Raw genomic sequence first — 19220 nt, forward strand, 5'->3', positions numbered from 1 at the left:
ATAAGAGATATGAGATTCAATCTCCCGCCTACACCAAAAATTGATTGGTGTCTCAGTCTGATGATAAAAAGCTATCATCAAGAATGGAAGCCATAAATTGAAACTTTCTCTAAAAAAGAAGAAGAACAAGAATAAGAACAAGAAGAAGGTGGCCACACAAGCCTAGGAGAAAGCGTAAAGGGTGTTAGTTCCTTTATCATCTTAGCAAAAGTTCCTACTGCTCGATCGAGTCTACTTTGCAAGTATTCTCGGTGAAGATTGTATTGTTCAAATTATATTGATGCAGGTATATAAGTTATCATTATGTCAAGTGTGAATCCATTTACTTGTTATATTTTATATTTAAAGTCTCTTAAGTAAATTCCGAACTAACTCAAGTAAAATTAATAAAATTTGGTAAACAAAATATATATATATATATATAGATTACATAACCTTCACAATTTTCTTTTTTATCATTTAAAATTTTAGACCATACGACTATCAACAAGTGTGAGCCTCAAGTTTCTTAAAATTTAATGAATAAAATATTATGACAATAGTATTAGTATTATTTTAAGGCAAATTTTAAATACAGTTTCTTAAGTGATATATCTTAAAATTTTCAATTAAATTATGTTTAGGATTTGTAGTTAAATTTTATTTAATATTTTTAACCAATTTTCCTAGGATACATCCAATCATGTCAGCTTGTGATTGGAATACATTACTTACATGAGACCACATTAGTAAATAGTAAAATTATTGTGCATTAATCACAAGTTGACACTAAACATGTTGTGAAATTAGAATAAGTAAAAACACATAGTTTTACACCAAAAAAAAAAAAAAAAAAAAACTTAGGATAAAAACACTTTTAATCCTTTATATTTGGGGTAATTTACAGTTTCTCCTTTAACTTTAAAATCAAGCAATTTTTCCTTTAATATTTAAAAAGATAGCAAATATGTCATATTGTGATTCTCTTAGTTAAACCCTAATGAAAGTTTATGATTCTTAAAATATTTTACTATGTAATATCTAAAATACTCCTACTAAATTTTAACATCCCAAAAATTTTATTCAATTATTTTGAGTTTTAGATGGTAGTAATACTTGGAAAGTTGAAATGATAATATAACTTGTTTTATTTGTTATTTAAAGAATATTGATTTTTTAGATTTAAATTTTCGATCCTTATAATTTATCTAATGGAAAATACGATGACACATGCCTTTTATAATCCATTTTTTTTCTTAGCAAAACTCAGTTGCTTATTGTTTGAAGATGATGATATTCGTTATCATTCTTAGAAGTTTTTATTGAGTGAATATATTACCTTTAGTAAATAGGTATTAAAAAACTATTATAATAAAATAGATATTTATATGTTAAATAGCTACCCAAATTTTGTGTGTGATCAAAATTACTATATAAATAAGATTAACTTTTTATGACATAATTACCAAAATTTTTAAAATTAATGACTATTTTGATTAATATAAATCTCTATATACTTTAAAAATCAAGTAATTTATATCTTTATTTTGTGATATAAATAAAATTTAAAATTGACCCTAATCATTACTCTTATTCAATGGTAAGCATGTGCCTTACACGTGCTATCTTAACAAATATATATATAGGATTGGGTTTAAGTTACACTTGGTGTAACTCTAAGTAATGTTACACCACCTAATAACTTGTTCACACAGTTAAATTACATGTTTTATAGGTTTTTAACATTCTTGCCAATTTTCATTTCAATTGGATATTATTTACTATTCGATCCATAAACTCATATTTTATATATTATTTTAAACTACAAAAATTTGAATTTAAACAATTATTTGGTGACATGACTATTAATCTTTGATCACTATGAAAATTTGCAAGTATGGAGAATATACGAAAATAATGTAATCTAATGGTGGATTTGTCAAAATTTGCATCTAAATAAAAAATATTGAATGGTATAATATTACTTAGAGTTACACCATGTGTAACTTAAACTTAACTCATATATATATATATATATTTAATTTCCGGACGGAAAGGAATATAATGCAAATTTTAAAGAAAAAAAAAAGTTGTGAAGAAAATTACAAAATGATTTTAAAGGGATTCGTGTCATTAAATGATACTCGGCGGTGCAGCGTGCAGCAATTAATAGAACCGGCCCCGAAGAATACCTTTTGCAGTTTCCATTTTGGTAGATGGGACTTGGGAGTACTTTGGGCGCTTAAAATAACATATTTGAGGTTTCATATAAACTTATTTAGTTTTTGCTAAAAGAACTTTTTTTTTTTTTTTAAAGATAAAATTTTTATTTTATCATAATTCAGGTGTATATGTGTGTGAAACTCCCTTCTACAGACTTGAACCCTTACCCTTGCCTCTCACACCTCATAAGCATTTATACTTGTGAAGTGACCACCGCACCAAAAATGCACGATAGTAAAGAAGGTCAAATATTCTTATATTTGAAAATTGATGCAAGGAATAAGTAATCATTTTGGTAAAACTGATACAGGGAATGTGATGGGTTATTGTTTAAGCTTGATTGAATTTGGAAATGAGAATTACTTAGAACAATCATTAGGTGGTTAGGCACCTTTGTAAAGAACACAAGGTTTTCAGAGAAAATTTCTCAAAATGATTTTTTTTTTTTTCATTCACTAACAAAAAAACCCTTCATTACAATGCTTATCATGGATAATTATAGCCTGGGGTTAGTTTTTGGTGATGACACTAACTCATATTTATCACATGTTAGATTATAATTGTAACATATTAATTGTATGATATATTGAATATAGTAAGAGAAATGTTATGTTCACAACATTTGTATGATAAATCATAAATAATAGATTATTATTGGTGGGTAAAGAAGTAATTTCAGTGGTAAATTTAAATTAAAATAATAATAACTTATCACATATGATTTGTTGTGTAAATGTTGTGAAGTAGCATTTCTCATTTAATAAAACACATGACTTATACTTCTAGTTCTAACCCAGTAATGACTTCTTAAATCCAGCATTTGTACACGTGAATAATTGGATACAGTTACAATAACCACACGTGACATGTGAAATACTGCCCTTAGGATTGGCTAGCCTTGTGTCATGTCACTTTACTGTGCTAGTTCACCATGTCATGTCAACATCTTCCATATATTGTATTAGACTTATGTATCAAGGAATTAATGAGTTTTTTAACTAGTAAAATTTCTGATGGTTGAATAAGAGATATGAGATTCAATCTCCTGCCTACACCAAAAATTGATTGGTGTCTTAGTCTGATGATAAAAAGCTATCATCAAGAATGGAAGCCATAAATTGAAACTTTCTCTAAAAAAGAATAAGAACAAGAATAAGAACAAAAAGAAGGTGGCCACACAAGCCTAGGAGAAAGCGTAAAGGGTGTTAGTTCCTTTATCATCTCAGCAGAAGTTCCTACTGCTCGATCGAGTCTACTTTGCAAGTATTCTCGGTGAAGATTGTATTGTTCAAATTATATTGATGCAGGTATATAAGTTATCATTATGTCAAGTGTGAATTCATTTACTTGTTATATTTTATATTTAAAGTCTCTTAAGTAAATTCCGAACTAACTCAAGTAAAATTCATAAAATTTGGTAAACAAAAAAAAAAAATATATATATATATATATATAGATTACATAACCTTCACAATTTTCTTTTTTATCATTTAATTTAAAATTTTAGACCATACGACTATCAACAAGTGTGAGCCTCAAGTTTCTTAAAATTTCATGAATAAAATATTATGACAATAGTATTAGTATTATTTTAAGGCAAATTTTAAATACAGTTTCTTAAGTGATATATCTTAAAATTTTCAATTAAATTATGTTTGGGATTTGTAGTTAAATTTTATTTAATATTTTTAATCAATTTTCCTAGGATACATCCAATCATGTCAGCTTGTGATTGGAATACATTACTTACATGAGACCACATTAGTAAATAGTAAAATTATTGTGCATTAATCACAAGTTGACACTAAACATGTTGTGAAATTAGACATGAATTTAGATGTGTCTATACTCTATAGGGTTTCCATTTTATATTAGATGATGTGATACACTTTTGACTCTTGCTTGTAGACACTATAGGATTTCCATTTTATATTGAAAAATATAATAATGTGAGACTCTTACATTCATTTAATTAGAGAGATCTAATATAAATGCAAGTAGAAGAAACATCACGTTATTATATATATATGCAAAATTATCTACTAACTACATCTTCTTCTTCTTCTTTTTCTCAATTTAATGACAAAAGTTTCAACTTTCACGTCATACATTCTCAAAAAAATCTTTCACGCCCTAGGAAAAAGAGCAAAATAAGTATTTTAAAAAAAAAAATATATATATATATATATATCACCTTGCATTGCTTTCTCTCTCTCTCTCTCTCTCCCTCCAACCCTATAGGCTACAGCAAGAAAATAGAATGGATTCTTCAATTAATGTTCCTCGATGGACACCAAACCCAAGTCCATCAAAATCATTACTGAAAGAGGCCGAGACAAGTGCAGGATTTGATGATGATATAGAGATGCAAAGCATAGCTTCTGGAGAAGAAGATAGCAGGTCGACATGTACCTCAAACAAAATGTTATTCCCATTTAGCATTGCTCATGACTTCGCTATTTCTAGTGCTCCCCACGTAGAGATTCATGAAGCATCATCTCTAAACTCCCAAGTTACACAAACGTTGGCGATAGAACAAGAAAATCACTTTGCATTCAAGGAAGTTGATTTTGTGTCAAATAGAGATCTAGGTCTTTTCTTGACATGGAAGGAACTGTTGGTTACAGTGCCTCATGGAAAAAGTGGCCGCCGGCCGATACTTGAGGGGCTAACTGGGTACGCTGAACCGGGAAAGATGCTGGCTATCATGGGTCCTTCTGGCTGCGGCAAGTCAACTCTTTTGGATTCTTTGGCAGGTAATCTTTCAATTTCAGAAATGACTGTTTCTTCTTTCTCTTTTATTATTATTATTATTATTATTATTTAATAGCTATCAAAAAAGAAAAGCAATCCACAGTCATAGTAGTTAACATACTAAGGAGTGTAAGGTTAAGGGGTGCTTGGTAGGGGTGTTTAAATAATAATTTTTAGTGTTTAAATATTATATTTTTACAACATTTTTTAACTTACACATATTTTCACAACACTTAAATAACGATACTAGAAATTTCTAAACAAAATGTCATAAATCATGAAATTGACATAATAAAGGATAAAATTATTATAATTTTTTTCTTATAATTGACATGATAATAAATTTATTGATCATAACCCCAAAAAAAATTATGAAATAGAAATATATATTCTTTTTTTTCTAAATAAAACAATTAAGAATGAACAATTTGTATAGTCTACCGACTACCAAATATATTATAAGGTATAGTTAAAAAAATGTAAGTTCTTTCTCCAATAATATTGGTTACCTAATCAAGGTGGAATTTAAAGGTCATACAAAAAATGTTATACCCACTCCTTCTGTATAGTATATATGTACATCTCTAATTTTTTTTTTTTTTCCTAAGATTATACATCTCAAACTCGAAGTATTGATTTTGCATTACAATGCAAAATTTATGAAACTAGTGAAAATCTCCTTCCCCTGCCGTTTTAAAACTCTTTTTCTCTAATTCTTGTGCTCAAGATATTTATGTAATTTGAGATAAATGGCCTAATTACCTAGGCAATATTTAGACCACAAATTTTAATTACAATTTTTTTTTTGAGGGAATTACAATTAAGTTAATTAAGATAATTAAACAATTAATGGATTTATGTAATTAAAATAAATTAACTAAGCATTGAAATCACAATTGCATAAATAGTCAAATTTAACCAAATAAATTTTCTCAAAAAAAAAAAAAAACCAAATAAATGGCAGAATAGGTCTTGCAAGTCATCTCCTATATATAGTGGGAAATGAGAGTATATATAGTCGATATGGGTAGGGTACAACAAAGGATCCAAATAACAAAATTTCCTATTGTGTTGAGGATTCACAAGATATATAGATCTCGCGAGTCATTTCACAAAATCAATTTTCAATTGAATTTTAAAATTTCACACTCAACCCACATGCTATTTTTGTGGGACATGGTCTTGTGAATCATCTACTTCTAGAAGCTTCAAAATTAATGGACCTCCAAACTGAATTTTAAGCCCAACCCAATTACAAATAAAACTCACAAATTCAATGAAATTAAGCATAAATTACAAGAAATTGATATGGAATAAAGCCAATACTAAATGCAAGGTAATTATAAGAATATATAACTTAACATAAATAATGGGAGATCTACATATCATTTCAATGCAAAATATTCATGTACACATTGCCTTAAAGAATAAACAAGTTAGTAAATAAATAAAGTATGCAATGGAGACATAGAAGGTTTGAGGGGTTTGGAAATAGGATATTAACAGTATCGTGGAATGGGTGAGGGAAGAAGGGATGGATTAAAGAGGAACAGTGAGATAAGAGTATAAAGGACAAGAAGATAAGAGAGAGAGAGAACAGAAAAAAAAAAAATCAAAATGAAAGATTTATGATGAAGCTGAGATGTTCACCAATAAGTCGCGTAATGCTCTTTTCGCTTATATGTTAACCTGCACAAAATAAAGGAGAAAACCTATCAAAAGGGCACCGGTGTGGTACCGGCCAAATACCCTCCGAAGATCAAGTCAGAAAATATTCTCTCAACTCTAGAGTGCTAAAGAGGGTAAAATCATATGTACCTTGGTTTGTGAGGGTATTGGGGCTTTTATAGTAGTATAAGGTTGACATCTCTTTCTTGGTGCAGAAGTCTTTTCCTTATAGGACTCTCCTTGTAGAATCCTAAACGTGATGGATAGATCTCCTCCTTATAGGGAAGATCTTTACCAAATATATAAGATTTCCGGAGTCCTACTAGCGCAAGGACTCTGTTTGGGCCCTTATAAGAGTGGGCCAAAATATCTCCCATGAGGGGTCCAACAGGCCCATGGACAACCAGCCCACCTTCGTTTACTCCGTCCGTATCCGGTCCGTTCATATGAGATCCATCCATTGGAGGCCCGTGCAAATGACGGGCTCGCTCATCCTGACGTCTGCAGACCATATACAGCCCGTCCAATCACATAAGGCATTTCAGTGTGTATTTTCTCCCTTTCAATTTACATAAGTGGTAATACGGGTTACGTGGGGCTTTGGAAACCAAGTGAAGGAGGAAAATAGAAATATGAAACATTAGTAAATTCCATTGATTTAAATATGGAAGTTATTGATAAGCAACTGGCTATTTCAGGAAGATTAAGTTCAAATATGCAGCAAACTGGGGAGATCTTGATAAACGGACGCAAAGAAACACTTGCTTTTGGAACATCGGTATGCAAAAAGGGTCATATGTGTGTATTATGTTTACCTGTGGATATGTAATGTGCTTAATCCATCAAAATACTTTCTCATGAAATCGTATGGACTAGGTGGTTGTCATTGCTTGATTTCATTGATAATTCAAAGTGTAGTTTACGATGTTCCTTTGTGTTAAAACTTCATTCACTCTTTCTTATGTGTGTATGTTTCTAAAAAAGAAAAAAAAAAGATCCTTGAAGTACTTCTCATTAATTTCAAAGTCTCAAGGTCTAGATAAATTAGAACTTGGTTAAAGCGTAAACTGTGCAGTGATTTTTTTTTTTTTTCCCTAAAATATGCGTCCTAAATTGCCCTTGATTTTTTCTTACTTTCCATGATTTAGGCCTATGTGACTCAAGATGACACCTTAATGACAACATTGACAGTAAGGGAAGCAGTATACTACTCAGCACAGCTCCAACTGCCTGATTCAATGTCAAGATCTGAGAAGAAAGAAAGGGCTGAGATGACTATAAGGGAGATGGGCTTGCAAGACTCCATGGACACAAGGATAGGAGGGTGGAGCATAAAAGGCCTTAGTGGTGGACAAAAGAGAAGGGTTAGCATTTGTATTGAAATATTGACGCGCCCAAAGCTTCTTTTCCTTGACGAGCCAACTAGCGGGCTAGACAGTGCAGCATCTTTCCATGTCATGAGCAGAATCGTCAAGCTAGCTCGTCAAGATGGAAGGACTGTTATTGCATCAATCCATCAACCGAGCAGTGAAGTTTTTGAGCTCTTAGAGAGAGAGAGAACAGAAAAAAAAAAAAAAAATCAAAATGAAAGATTTACATAAGTGGTAATACGGGTTACGTGGGGCTTTGGAAACCAAGTGGAGGAGGAAAATAGAAATATGAAACATTAGTAAATTCCATTGATTTAAATATGGAAGTTATTGATAAGCAACTGGCTATTTCAGGAAGGTTAAGTTCAAATACGCAGCAAATTGGGGAGATCTTGATAAACGGACGCAAAGAAACACTTGCTTTTGGAACATCGGTATGCAAAAAGGGTCATATGTGTGTATTATGTTTACCTATGGATATGTAATGTGCTTAATCCATCAAAATACTTTCTCATGAAATCGTATGGACTAGATGGTTGTCATTGCTTGATTTCATTGATAATTCAAAGTATAATTTACGATGTTCCTTTGTGTTAAAACTTCATTCACTTTTCCTTATGTGTGTATGTTTCTAAAAAAGAAAAAAAAAATGATCCTTGAAGTACTTCTCATTAATTTCGAAGTCTCAAGGTCTAGATAAATTAGAACTTGGTTAAAACGTAAACTATGCAGTGATTTATTTATTTTTTTCCCTAAAAAATGCGTCCTAAATTGCCCTTGATTTTTTCTTACTTTCCATGATTTAGGCCTATGTGACTCAAGATGACACCTTAATGACAACATTGACAGTAAGGGAAGCAGTATACTACTCAGCACAGCTCCAACTGTCTGATTCAATGTCAAGATCTGAGAAGAAAGAAAGGGCTGAGATGACTATAAGGGAGATGGGCTTGCAAGACTCCATGGACACAAGGATAGGAGGGTGGAGCATAAAAGGCCTTAGTGGTGGACAAAAGAGAAGGGTTAGCATTTGTATTGAAATATTGACGCGCCCAAAGCTTCTTTTCCTTGACGAGCCAACTAGCGGGCTAGACAGTGCAGCATCTTTCCATGTCATGAGCAGAATCGTCAAGCTAGCTCGTCAAGATGGAAGGACTGTTATTGCATCAATCCATCAACCGAGCAGTGAAGTTTTTGAGCTCTTTAGCAATCTTTGCCTCCTTTCTACAGGCATAACAGTCTATTTTGGTCCCGTTTCAATGGCAGAGGAGGTACAAGAATTTTTTTTTTTACAATACATTCATGTAAAATCAACATTGTCTCAGCTTTTTAAACCTTATTGCGTTCATCTTTTTTCTTTTAAAAACTTAATAAAAGATAAAATAAAATCTTTGTAGCATGCATCAAATGAACAGTTTAAAATAAATTTATGAATTTATGTGGCACCTACAATGCCATTTATGTGACACCAGTATTACTCGAAAAAATGCATGCATTTTATTTTTTGGCTAGTCAAAATGGAATTTAAAAATATTATTAGTATTAAGTGAAAAGACAATGCTACAAAAATAAAAATAAAAATTTCACAATCTTTTTTATACTTAATTATAGATTATTAAATTAATAAGTTGTAATTAGAGTATCATGTATAACTTTCATTTAAGCTTATCATTGATGTCACTTTCATTTAGTCAACTTAAATCTTATGTTAACATCAATAGTTATTAAAAAGCACTACCAAAATATTTTAGGGTCCTATTAATAGGTATAGATAGAATTCTACTTTAAAATAATTTAAGTGTATATATGTACGAAACACCCTTTTGAAAAATTGAACTCCAACTCTTGCACCTCACTCCACAAGAATTTATATTTATAGAATGACCTTTACGTCAAAAATGCGCGATAGTCAAACACTACTTTTATGAAAATATTAAAAACTGTTAAAAAATTAATTATTTTTCATTTTCATAAAAAGTTTTAAAAATATATTTAAACTAATATTTTTAGGGCATTCATTAACTATTCTCAATATTTTATTCTTATAAATGTATTGACTAATTAGCTATAAACGAGCGATTGTAACCGGTTACGTAGACCATACTAATTAATCTAGTTGTTGTGCTATTGAATCATACATGTATAAAATAAGATTATTATATTGAATCATACATACATACATACATATATATATAAATAAAAAGATTATGCGCAATATTCCTTATATGTACATCTTTTGTCTTGTAGGATTTACTTTGAAGTAAAGTTAATACATACAAAAATTGTACATGATATAACAAGGTTTTTGTTTTTTTTTTTTTTTTTTTTTTGAGAAAAAGATATAACAAGGGTTATTATCAAGTAACACGTGGTATAACTTCTTACGATGTTACATCACTCTATTAGTTTTTCTTTTAGATTAATTTTTGAGAATTTCACCATTAGATGACATATTCTCTTTTTACTTTGTGTTTTATGATAGTTCACCTATGAATTTGTGAGGTTTTCATCATTCGAATTTGAATGGTGTATTCCACTGTTCTGTAACAAGTTTTGTACTTCAAATCTATTGGTTCTCTAGTTTTTTAATGCATCTCCTCTACCAAAAAAAAAAATGAAATACATTTAATCAAAGAGAAGAAAAAAAAAGAAAAAAAAAAAGAGAACAATAAAATTTTCATTCAAAAACCATAGAATTCATTCCTTACACAAATTTATGCTTTTTTTTTTTTTTTTATACAAGATAGAAATTTACTCTATCCTAATCTAAGTGTAAATGTGTATGAAACTCTATCCTAGAGACTTGAATATCGGTCGTTGCCTCCCCATCTCACGAGCACATATACTTGTGAAGTGACCATCGCACCAAGGATATGCAGTCGTTTTACAAAAATTTATGCTTATTCGTGAAATTTGTGTATAAATACTTAAATGTAATTTACTAATGTATATGGTTATTTATTTTTATTTTTGCATAAATTAATAAGCATCTGGGGAGATTAAGTTCAAGTAGAGAGAGTAAACTACTACTCAAAAGCAAGTAATTATTGCAGGGAGATTAAGTTCAAATACGCAGCAAACTGGGGAGATCTTCATTAATGGACGCAAAGAGACTCTTGCTTTTGGAACTTCGGTATGTGAAAAAGAGTCATATGTGCATGTGTTTATTGTGTTGGAACTTCGGTGTGTGAAAAAGGGCCGGGTCATATGTGTTGTGTTTATTGTGTTTATGTATATGAATTATAGTGTTCTTGGTCTGTCAAAATAGTTTCTCTTAAATGTAGGCCTTTGGATTTGTTATCATTAATTAATAATGATCCCAACAATAATGTGGCTTTTTCCGGTCCAGAGCTAAATTTGTGCTACATCTTACACTGGTTTTAATGCTATCATCATATTAACCCCTAAAATGATCTGTTTATGACTTCGTTGATGACTAATGATGTAAATGATACATGTGTTGTGAATCACTCTACTTACTCAAGAACTTTCAATTTCCATGTCACAGCAACAGTAATTCCTTATGAGCTAAAATCATGGTGTAGGCTTACAAATCGACATAGTAATGAATATCTAAACACAATAAGTAAATGTTTAAATTACTATTTTTATCATTGATGACACATCACTTTATATTGTAAAGCTTATGTAATAATACATCATTCTCAGTACTACTACAAGAAGACATAATATTAATAGAAATTTAAAAAAAAAATCATATAAACCAATATGAAACTATAGATAAAAATAAAAATAAGATCAATTTCGTATGTGGTTGTTTGAATAGAAGCCAGAATAAAACATAACCTATCAAGTATCAATTGATTTAAAATTAAAGGAAAATAAAATTATAACTCATAGGATAAATAAATATATAGAAATGGAAAAAGAAGAAGAAGAAGAATTTAGTTCATTTTAAGATTTTAAAGTCATTTTTGCTAAGTTTCAAATAAGCTCTCAGGAACCTGTTAAGAAAAATAGAGGAGCTGAATACTAAGTGGGAAGGTGAGCATAAAATATCAGTGGAAGCTTAAATAGGTGGGGTGAAAGCAATTAGCTTTAAAGGATAGGAATTTTGAGTAGATTGAAGATTGAAAATTGAAAAAGTAAAGCTTTCTAAAGCAAGCTAGTGGCCTGATATGTGTGAGGGTGTTTCAACTTTCAAATTTCAATAGCAAATGCTAACAGTTAAAGATTGAAAATAAGATTTTAGTAAGCTTGAAAAGAATACACATGGACAGGTGCAAGCCAAAGCCGCTACCACATTACTTTGATGGTCAAGAATCACCATTCACCACTCTCCAATGCTTGCCTTTTGGGTTGTCTGATGAGTAAGCGTTATCAAAAAAAATTTTATGCAAGTCTTTTGGTCGATCATACTAATTTTTTACGAGTATCTTCCAAAATACTAACTAAAAGTTTCAAATCAAAGAACTCATGAATCTCACCTTCAAAATCCACTTAAGTCTTAAAATATACTATACTTTAAAAATTGACAAATTGGAACGTTAGGGGAAAACAAGATTTGAAGTAGAAGAAGTTGGAATATCAAAAGAGGAAGAAAAAAAAAACGTGAAACTATTTTATTTAACGAATAAGATTTTAATCATTGGAACGTCAAAAAAAATAATAAAAAAAAATAATAAAAGCATTTCATGTAATACAAATCTTTCCAACATAATAGTATTTTTAAAAGAGGAGATACCCTTTCCATTGAGTTGGGTCAGCTATCTAGGACCAAGCGTAGTTAAGTTGACAAATTAAAATTGTTGTGTATTTTCAGAGTACTATAAATGCGTACTCTTTTCTCTTACATAAATGATAAGTCTCACTAATTAAATTCATAATAGGACTCATTATTCATATGAGAAGAAAAAATAAACATTTATATTATAATCAATAAGGATACCTAATAGTTTTTCTGAGTTGACAGCTGGGTTTGGATGGACAATAGATTAATGAGACATCAAGAATAAAAACATGTGCATTCATGGGCTGCCTAAACATTGCTGCATATGTCCGTGGCCAGCCCACACCGCGTGGAATTAATTAGGAATATAGAATAGACCCTTTTGTTTGTTTTATACTAATAAATGTCTCAACTTTCACATTATTATTGACCGAAAAAGTAGCAAAAACACTAAAAGGAAACACCTTTTTCAAATGATTGGTTTGTTTGGTTTGTATTTTCAAACAATATTTTTTATATTTTAAACAGTATTTTATATATTTTAACACATTTTTTTCATCTACATGTATTTTAAAAAATTACAAACAACAATTTTTAAACTACTCTACCAAACACTCCCTTAAACACTCGTGGAAACGTAATGCAAAATATGCAATACTCCAGCATCGATTACAACAGCTCTGTGGATCTATCTCTGTCTACCCCTTAGAAATTCGCCTCTACAGCAAGAAAAATAGCATGGATTCTTCTTCTTCATCTTCTACTCCAGTTTATGTCCCTCGATGGACACCAAGCCCAACTCAAACAAAGTCGCTTCTGAAAGAACCCGTGACAAGCAGTGTAGGGTTTCATGATGATTTGGAGATGCAAAGCGTAGCTTCAGAAGAAGAAGATAGCACTAAGCAAATGTTCCCATTTAACATTGCTCATTTCACTCCTGGTCCTCACCATTTAGAGACTCGTGAAGCATCAACATCATCATCATCATCGTCTCTACGGTCTGGTTCTCAAGTTACAAAATCGTTTGGAGGAGAACAGGACAATTACGTTGCTGGTTTTGTGTCAAATAGAGAAGGGCTTTTCTTGACATGGAAGGATCTGTGGGTTACAGTGCCTGATGGGAAAAAAGGGAGGCGCCCAATTCTTCAGGGGCTGACTGGGTATGCTGAACCTGGAGAGATGCTGGCTATCATGGGTCCATCTGGCTGTGGCAAGTCTACTCTCTTGGATTCTTTGGCAGGTAATTAACAATTATTGGCCAACATTTCAAAATCACTTGCTTAATTTATTTTGAAGAAAAGTAGAAGAAGAAGAAACCTCGATATACTACTTCCCAATTTCTGTTCAATTATGATATGATCTTTCACTTTTGGAAGTGCCATTTACTCCCATCCTTCGTAGTGGTTGAAACTTGAAAGCAACAGACTAGGGGAAATGGAGTAATGCTGGTTCCCCATAAATGGCACCTAAAATGCCATTTATGTGGCACCTACAATGCCATTTATGTGACACCAGTATTACTCGAAAAAATGCATGCATTTTATTTTTTGGCTAGTCAAAATGGAATTTAAAAATATTATTAGTATTAAGTGAAAAGACAATGCTACAAAAATAAAAATAAAAATTTCACAATCTTTTTTATACTTAATTATAGATTATTAAATTAATAAGTTGTAATTAGAGTATCATGTATAACTTTCATTTAAGCTTATCATTGATGTCACTTTCATTTAGTCAACTTAAATCTTATGTTAACATCAATAGTTATTAAAAAGCACTACCAAAATATTTTAGGGTCCTATTAACAGGTATAGATAGAATTCTACTTTAAAATAATTTAAGTGTATATATGTACGAAACTCCCTTTTGAAAAATTGAACTTCAACTCTTGCACCTCACTCCACAAGAATTTATATTTATAGAATGACCTTTACGTCAAAAATGCGCGATAGTCAAACATTACTTTTATGAAAATATTAAAAACTGTTAAAAAATTAATTATTTTTTCGTTTTTCATAAAAAGTTTTTAAAAATATATTTAAACTAATATTTTTAGGGCATTCATTAACTATTCTCAATATTTTATTCTTATAAATGTATTGACTAATTAGCTATAAATGAGCGATTGTAACCGGTTACGTAGACCATACTAATTAATCTAGTTGTTGTGCTATTGAATCATACATGTATAAAATAAGATCATTATATTGAATCATACATACATACATACATATATATATAAATAAAAAGATTATGCGCAATATTCCTTATATGTACATCTTTTGTCTTGTAGTATTTACTTTGAAGTAAAGTTAATACATACAAAAATTGTACATGATATAACAAGGTTTTTGTTTTTGTTTTTTTTTGTTTTTTTTTGAGAAAAAGATATAACAAGGGTTATTATCAAGTAACACGTGGTATAACTTCTTATGATGTTACATCACTCTATTAGTTTTTCTTTTAGATTAATATTTTGAGAATTTCACCATTAGATGACATATTCTCTTTTTACTTTGTGTTTTATGATAGTTCACCTATGAATTTGTGAGGTTTTCATCATTCGAATTTGAATGGTGTATTCCACTGTTCTGTAACAAGTTTTGTACTTCAAATCTATTGGTTCTCTAGTTTTTTAATGCATCTCCTCTACCAAAAAAAAAATTGAAATACATTTAATCAAAGAGAAGTTTTTTTTTTCTTTTTTTTTTTGAGAACAATAAAATTTTCATTCAAAAACCATAGAATTCATTCCTTACACAAATTTATGCTTTTTTTTATTTTTTTTTTATACAAGATAGAAATTTTACTCTATCCTAATCTAAGTGTAAATGTGTATGAAACTCTATCCTAGAGACTTGAATATCGGTCGTTGCCTCCCCATCTCACGAGCACATATACTTGTGAAGTGACCATCGCACCAAGGATATGCAGTCGTTTTACAAAAATTTATGCTTATTCGTGAAATTTGTGTATAAATACTAAATGTAATTTACTAATGTATATGGTTATTTATTTTTATTTTTGCATAAATTAATAAGCATCTGGGGAGATTAAGTTCAAGTAGAGAGAGTAAACTACTACTCAAAAGCAAGTAATTATTGCAGGGAGATTAAGTTCAAATACGCAGCAAACTGGGGAGATCTTCATTAATGGACGCAAAGAGACTCTTGCTTTTGGAACTTCGGTATGTGAAAAAGAGTCATATGTGCATGTGTTTATTGTGTTGGAACTTCGGTGTGTGAAAAAGGGCCGGGTCATATGTGTTGTGTTTATTGTGTTTATGTATATGAATTATAGTGTTCTTGGTCTGTCAAAATAGTTTCTCTTAAATGTAGGCCTTTGGATTTGTTATCATTAATTAATAATGATCCCAACAATAATGTGGCTTTTTCCGGTCCAGAGCTAAATTTGTGCTACATCTTACACTGGTTTTAATGCTATCATCATATTAACCCCTAAAATGATCTGTTTATGACTTCGTTGATGACTAATGATGTAAATGATACATGTGTTGTGAATCACTCTACTTACTCAAGAACTTTCAATTTCCATGTCACAGCAACAGTAATTCCTTATGAGCTAAAATCATGGTGTAGGCTTACAAATCGACATAGTAATGAATATCTAAACACAATAAGTAAATGTTTAAATTACTATTTTTATCATTGATGACACATCACTTTATATTGTAAAGCTTATGTAATAATACATCATTCTCAGATAAATTAGAACTTTAGTGTAAAACCAGTACCTAAACTGGGCTTTGATTTTTTTTCCACCCTAAAAATTGTTTCACAAATTGCCCTTAATTTCTTTATGTTGTAATAATGGCCTCTCTTACTTTCCATGATTTAGGCCTATGTGACTCAGGATGACACCTTAATGACAACACTTACAGTAAGGGAAGCTGTGTACTACTCTGCACAACTCCAACTGCCTGATTCAATGTCAAAATTCGAGAAGAAAGAAAGGGCTGAGATGACTATAAAGGAGATGGGCCTGCAAGACTCAATGGACACAAGAATAGGAGGGTGGAGCATAAAAGGCCTTAGTGGTGAACAAAAGAGAAGGGTTAGCATTTGTATTGAAATATTGACACGCCCAAAGCTTCTTTTCCTTGACGAGCCTACTAGTGGACTAGACAGTGCAGCATCTTTCCATGTCATGAGCCGCATCGTTAAGCTACCACGTCAAGATGGAAGGACTGTTATTGCATCAATTCATCAACCAATCAGTGAAGTTTTTGAGCTCTTCAGCAATCTCTGCCTCCTTTCTACTGGCATGACAGTCTATTTTGGGTCCGTTTCAATGGCAAAGGAGGTACAACAATAATTTCTTCTACAATGCATGTAAAATCAACATTTTTGTCACCTAGTTTAACCTTATTGAATTCTTCTTTTTCAATGGAAAAAAAGGACTAAAAAATAAAATCTTATCAGCATGCATCAAACAAATTGTTTCCAAATAATTATGAAATGCTTATATGTAATTTCTATGTAGTTTTTTGCTTCCAATGGCTTCCCATGCCCAACTCTGAGAAACCCATCTGATCACTATCTTAGAACTATCAACAAGGACTTTGATGCAGTAAGTATATATATATTTTTCTCATTACCATCCCTACTCTTGAATATAATCATCATGGCCATGGGGTACACAAATTGTTTTAAAACTCATGTAAACCCTTTGCTTTTGAACACTAGGGCATCATGGCCATGGAGTACACAAATTGTTTAAAACTCATGTAAACCCTTTGCTTTTGAACACTAGGTCATCATACAAGACCCTGATGGCACAACAAGCACTGAGGAAGTCATTAATATTCTCGTCAATTCATACAAGTCATCTGGGACTTTCCAGGAAGTTCAGCGCCTGGTATCTAAGATATGCCAACAGGTAAACAAGTTTATAGTTATTATTGTTAGTGAGTACTTAATGCTAAATCATCAATCATTCCCCATAAAGACACAAGTAACTATGAGGCTGAGTTTTTTGTTTTGTAGAATGGAGGAACTTTGGAGAAGAAGGCAAGCCAAGCAAGTTTCATTACACAGTGCCTAGTTCTGACAAGTAGATCCTTTGTGAACATGTATCGTGATCTAGGCTATTACTGGCTTCGGCTTGCAATCTATATTGCATTGTGTTTATGTGTTGGAACTATATTCCATGATATTGGCTTCACTTTTAGTTCCATTCAGGTAATTGATGGAAATATACGTATATACATATACAAATCATTTTTTAGAAAAGAAAACATCCAAGCTAATATTGATTATTTCAAAAAGTGATGTTTATTGCACACTCTAATCCGCACAATTTTGCACACTCCCCAAATAACAGAACTACTGACTTGAAGTCATGATTTCAAGTTTAAACTATTTCAAAATGATGATTTGATTATAGTTTTATTCTAAATTTCTAGGCAAGAGGTTCAATACTGATGTTTGTTGCGGCTTTTCTGACTTTTATGGCAATTGCTGGATTCCCTTCTTTTGTAGAGGACATGAAGGTTGGTCACTTTTTAAATCTCTAATGATTTTATATACAACACAATTTTGTATCAATTAATTGGATGTACTTTGATCTTGTTATATTCTTCAACAATGTATCAGACCTTTGGGCGAGAAAGATTGAATGGGCACTACGGTGTTGGCGCATATGTGATTGGAAACACATTTTCTTCCATTCCTTATTTGCTTATCATCTCTTTACTTCCAGGAGCAATAGCCTATTATCTAGTTGGCCTTCAAAAGAGTTTTGACCACTTTGCCTACTTCTCGTTGGTCCTCTTTGTATGCATGATGCTGGTTGAAAGCTTAATGATGATTGTTGCTAGTATAGTGCCAGATTTCCTCATGGGTATCATTACTGGTGCTGGAATACAAGGTGTGATGATGCTTAATGGAGGTTTCTTCCGACTGCCGAATGATCTTCCTAAACCTTTTTGGAGATACCCATTGTACTACATTGCATTCCATAAGTATGCAAACCAAGGATTCTACAAGAATGAATTTGAAGGATTAACATTCCCTAATAACCTAGCAAATGGACCACCTACCATCACTGGTGAAGAAATCTTGCGAAACACTTGGCAGGTGGAGATGGGCTACTCTAAGTGGATTAATCTTGCTATTTTGTTTGGGATGGTGGTTTTATATCGACTTATATTTTTGGTAATTGTAAAGACTGTTGAAAAGGTTAAGCATCGTTAAAGCTCATGGAACATGGACCCCCCAAGCATTTGAAATAGATCATAGAGAACTCATAATCCACTCGTTCAAGCAAAGTAGCAGTGTCTTCCTAATAATTTGAAGTTGCGTATATTTGTTTCAGCATTAACATTTTTTGAAAAATAGGTCATTTTTCAAATAATATTTTTTGAAAAACTATCTCATTTTTCAGTATTTGGTAATGACTGTTGTAAGGACTCAATTTGGAAAGGCCCTCGAAAATCAAACGGAGAATGATCCAATAAGCCCAAACAATAAATTTTTAGAGAGTGGGTTCAAGAACTAGGCCCTAACAAACGGACA

The 19220-nt window shown here is 31.3% G+C and overlaps 3 protein-coding genes across 3 annotated transcripts; all 3 read left to right on the forward strand.

Moving 5' to 3' along the window:
- The first annotated feature begins 4431 nt into the window (after positions 1-4431).
- On the forward strand, positions 4432-8225 carry LOC136069131 (ABC transporter G family member 1-like). Its single transcript, XM_065777335.1, has 3 exons — positions 4432-4958; positions 7323-7402; positions 7773-8225. The coding sequence occupies exons 1-3, from the start codon at positions 4463-4465 to the stop codon at positions 8223-8225; spliced, it is 1029 nt and encodes a 342-aa protein (XP_065633407.1). The 5' UTR covers positions 4432-4462.
- Positions 8226-8314: 89 nt separating this feature from the next.
- Positions 8315-10253, forward strand: LOC136069136 (ABC transporter G family member 1-like). The gene is made up of 3 exons (XM_065777342.1): positions 8315-8428; positions 8801-9265; positions 10242-10253. Exons 1-3 carry the CDS (start codon positions 8315-8317, stop codon positions 10251-10253), a joined length of 591 nt encoding a protein of 196 aa, XP_065633414.1.
- A 3127-nt stretch (positions 10254-13380) lies between these two features.
- LOC112001869 (ABC transporter G family member 1) lies at positions 13381-19004 on the forward strand. The gene is made up of 8 exons (XM_024034032.2): positions 13381-13924; positions 15792-15871; positions 16543-17007; positions 17188-17274; positions 17458-17583; positions 17691-17885; positions 18110-18196; positions 18300-19004. The coding sequence occupies exons 1-8, from the start codon at positions 13423-13425 to the stop codon at positions 18897-18899; spliced, it is 2142 nt and encodes a 713-aa protein (XP_023889800.2). The 5' UTR covers positions 13381-13422; the 3' UTR covers positions 18900-19004.
- Positions 19005-19220: the final 216 nt, after the last annotated feature.

Source organism: Quercus suber, unplaced genomic scaffold (assembly GCF_002906115.3).
Source record: "Quercus suber isolate HL8 unplaced genomic scaffold, Cork oak 2.0 scaffold_9, whole genome shotgun sequence".
Taxonomy (NCBI): domain Eukaryota; kingdom Viridiplantae; phylum Streptophyta; class Magnoliopsida; order Fagales; family Fagaceae; genus Quercus; species Quercus suber.

What these genes read in the sequence shown, in the direction of transcription:
- LOC136069131 (XM_065777335.1), top strand. Translation starts at nt 4,463, where the DNA reads ATGGATTCTTCAATTAATGTTCCTCGATGGACACCAAACCCAAGTCCA. An exon ending in TCTTTTGGATTCTTTGGCAG is followed by an intron (nt 4,959 to 7,322) that starts GTAATCTTTCAA and finishes TGGCTATTTCAG; the next exon opens with GAAGATTAAGTTCAAATATG. An exon ending in CACTTGCTTTTGGAACATCG is followed by an intron (nt 7,403 to 7,772) that starts GTATGCAAAAAG and finishes TCCATGATTTAG; the next exon opens with GCCTATGTGACTCAAGATGA.
- LOC136069136 (XM_065777342.1), top strand. Translation starts at nt 8,315, where the DNA reads ATGGAAGTTATTGATAAGCAACTGGCTATTTCAGGAAGGTTAAGTTCA. An exon ending in CACTTGCTTTTGGAACATCG is followed by an intron (nt 8,429 to 8,800) that starts GTATGCAAAAAG and finishes TCCATGATTTAG; the next exon opens with GCCTATGTGACTCAAGATGA.
- LOC112001869 (XM_024034032.2), top strand. Translation starts at nt 13,423, where the DNA reads ATGGATTCTTCTTCTTCATCTTCTACTCCAGTTTATGTCCCTCGATGG. An exon ending in CTCTTGCTTTTGGAACTTCG is followed by an intron (nt 15,872 to 16,542) that starts GTATGTGAAAAA and finishes TCCATGATTTAG; the next exon opens with GCCTATGTGACTCAGGATGA. An exon ending in TCAACAAGGACTTTGATGCA is followed by an intron (nt 17,275 to 17,457) that starts GTAAGTATATAT and finishes TTTGAACACTAG; the next exon opens with GTCATCATACAAGACCCTGA.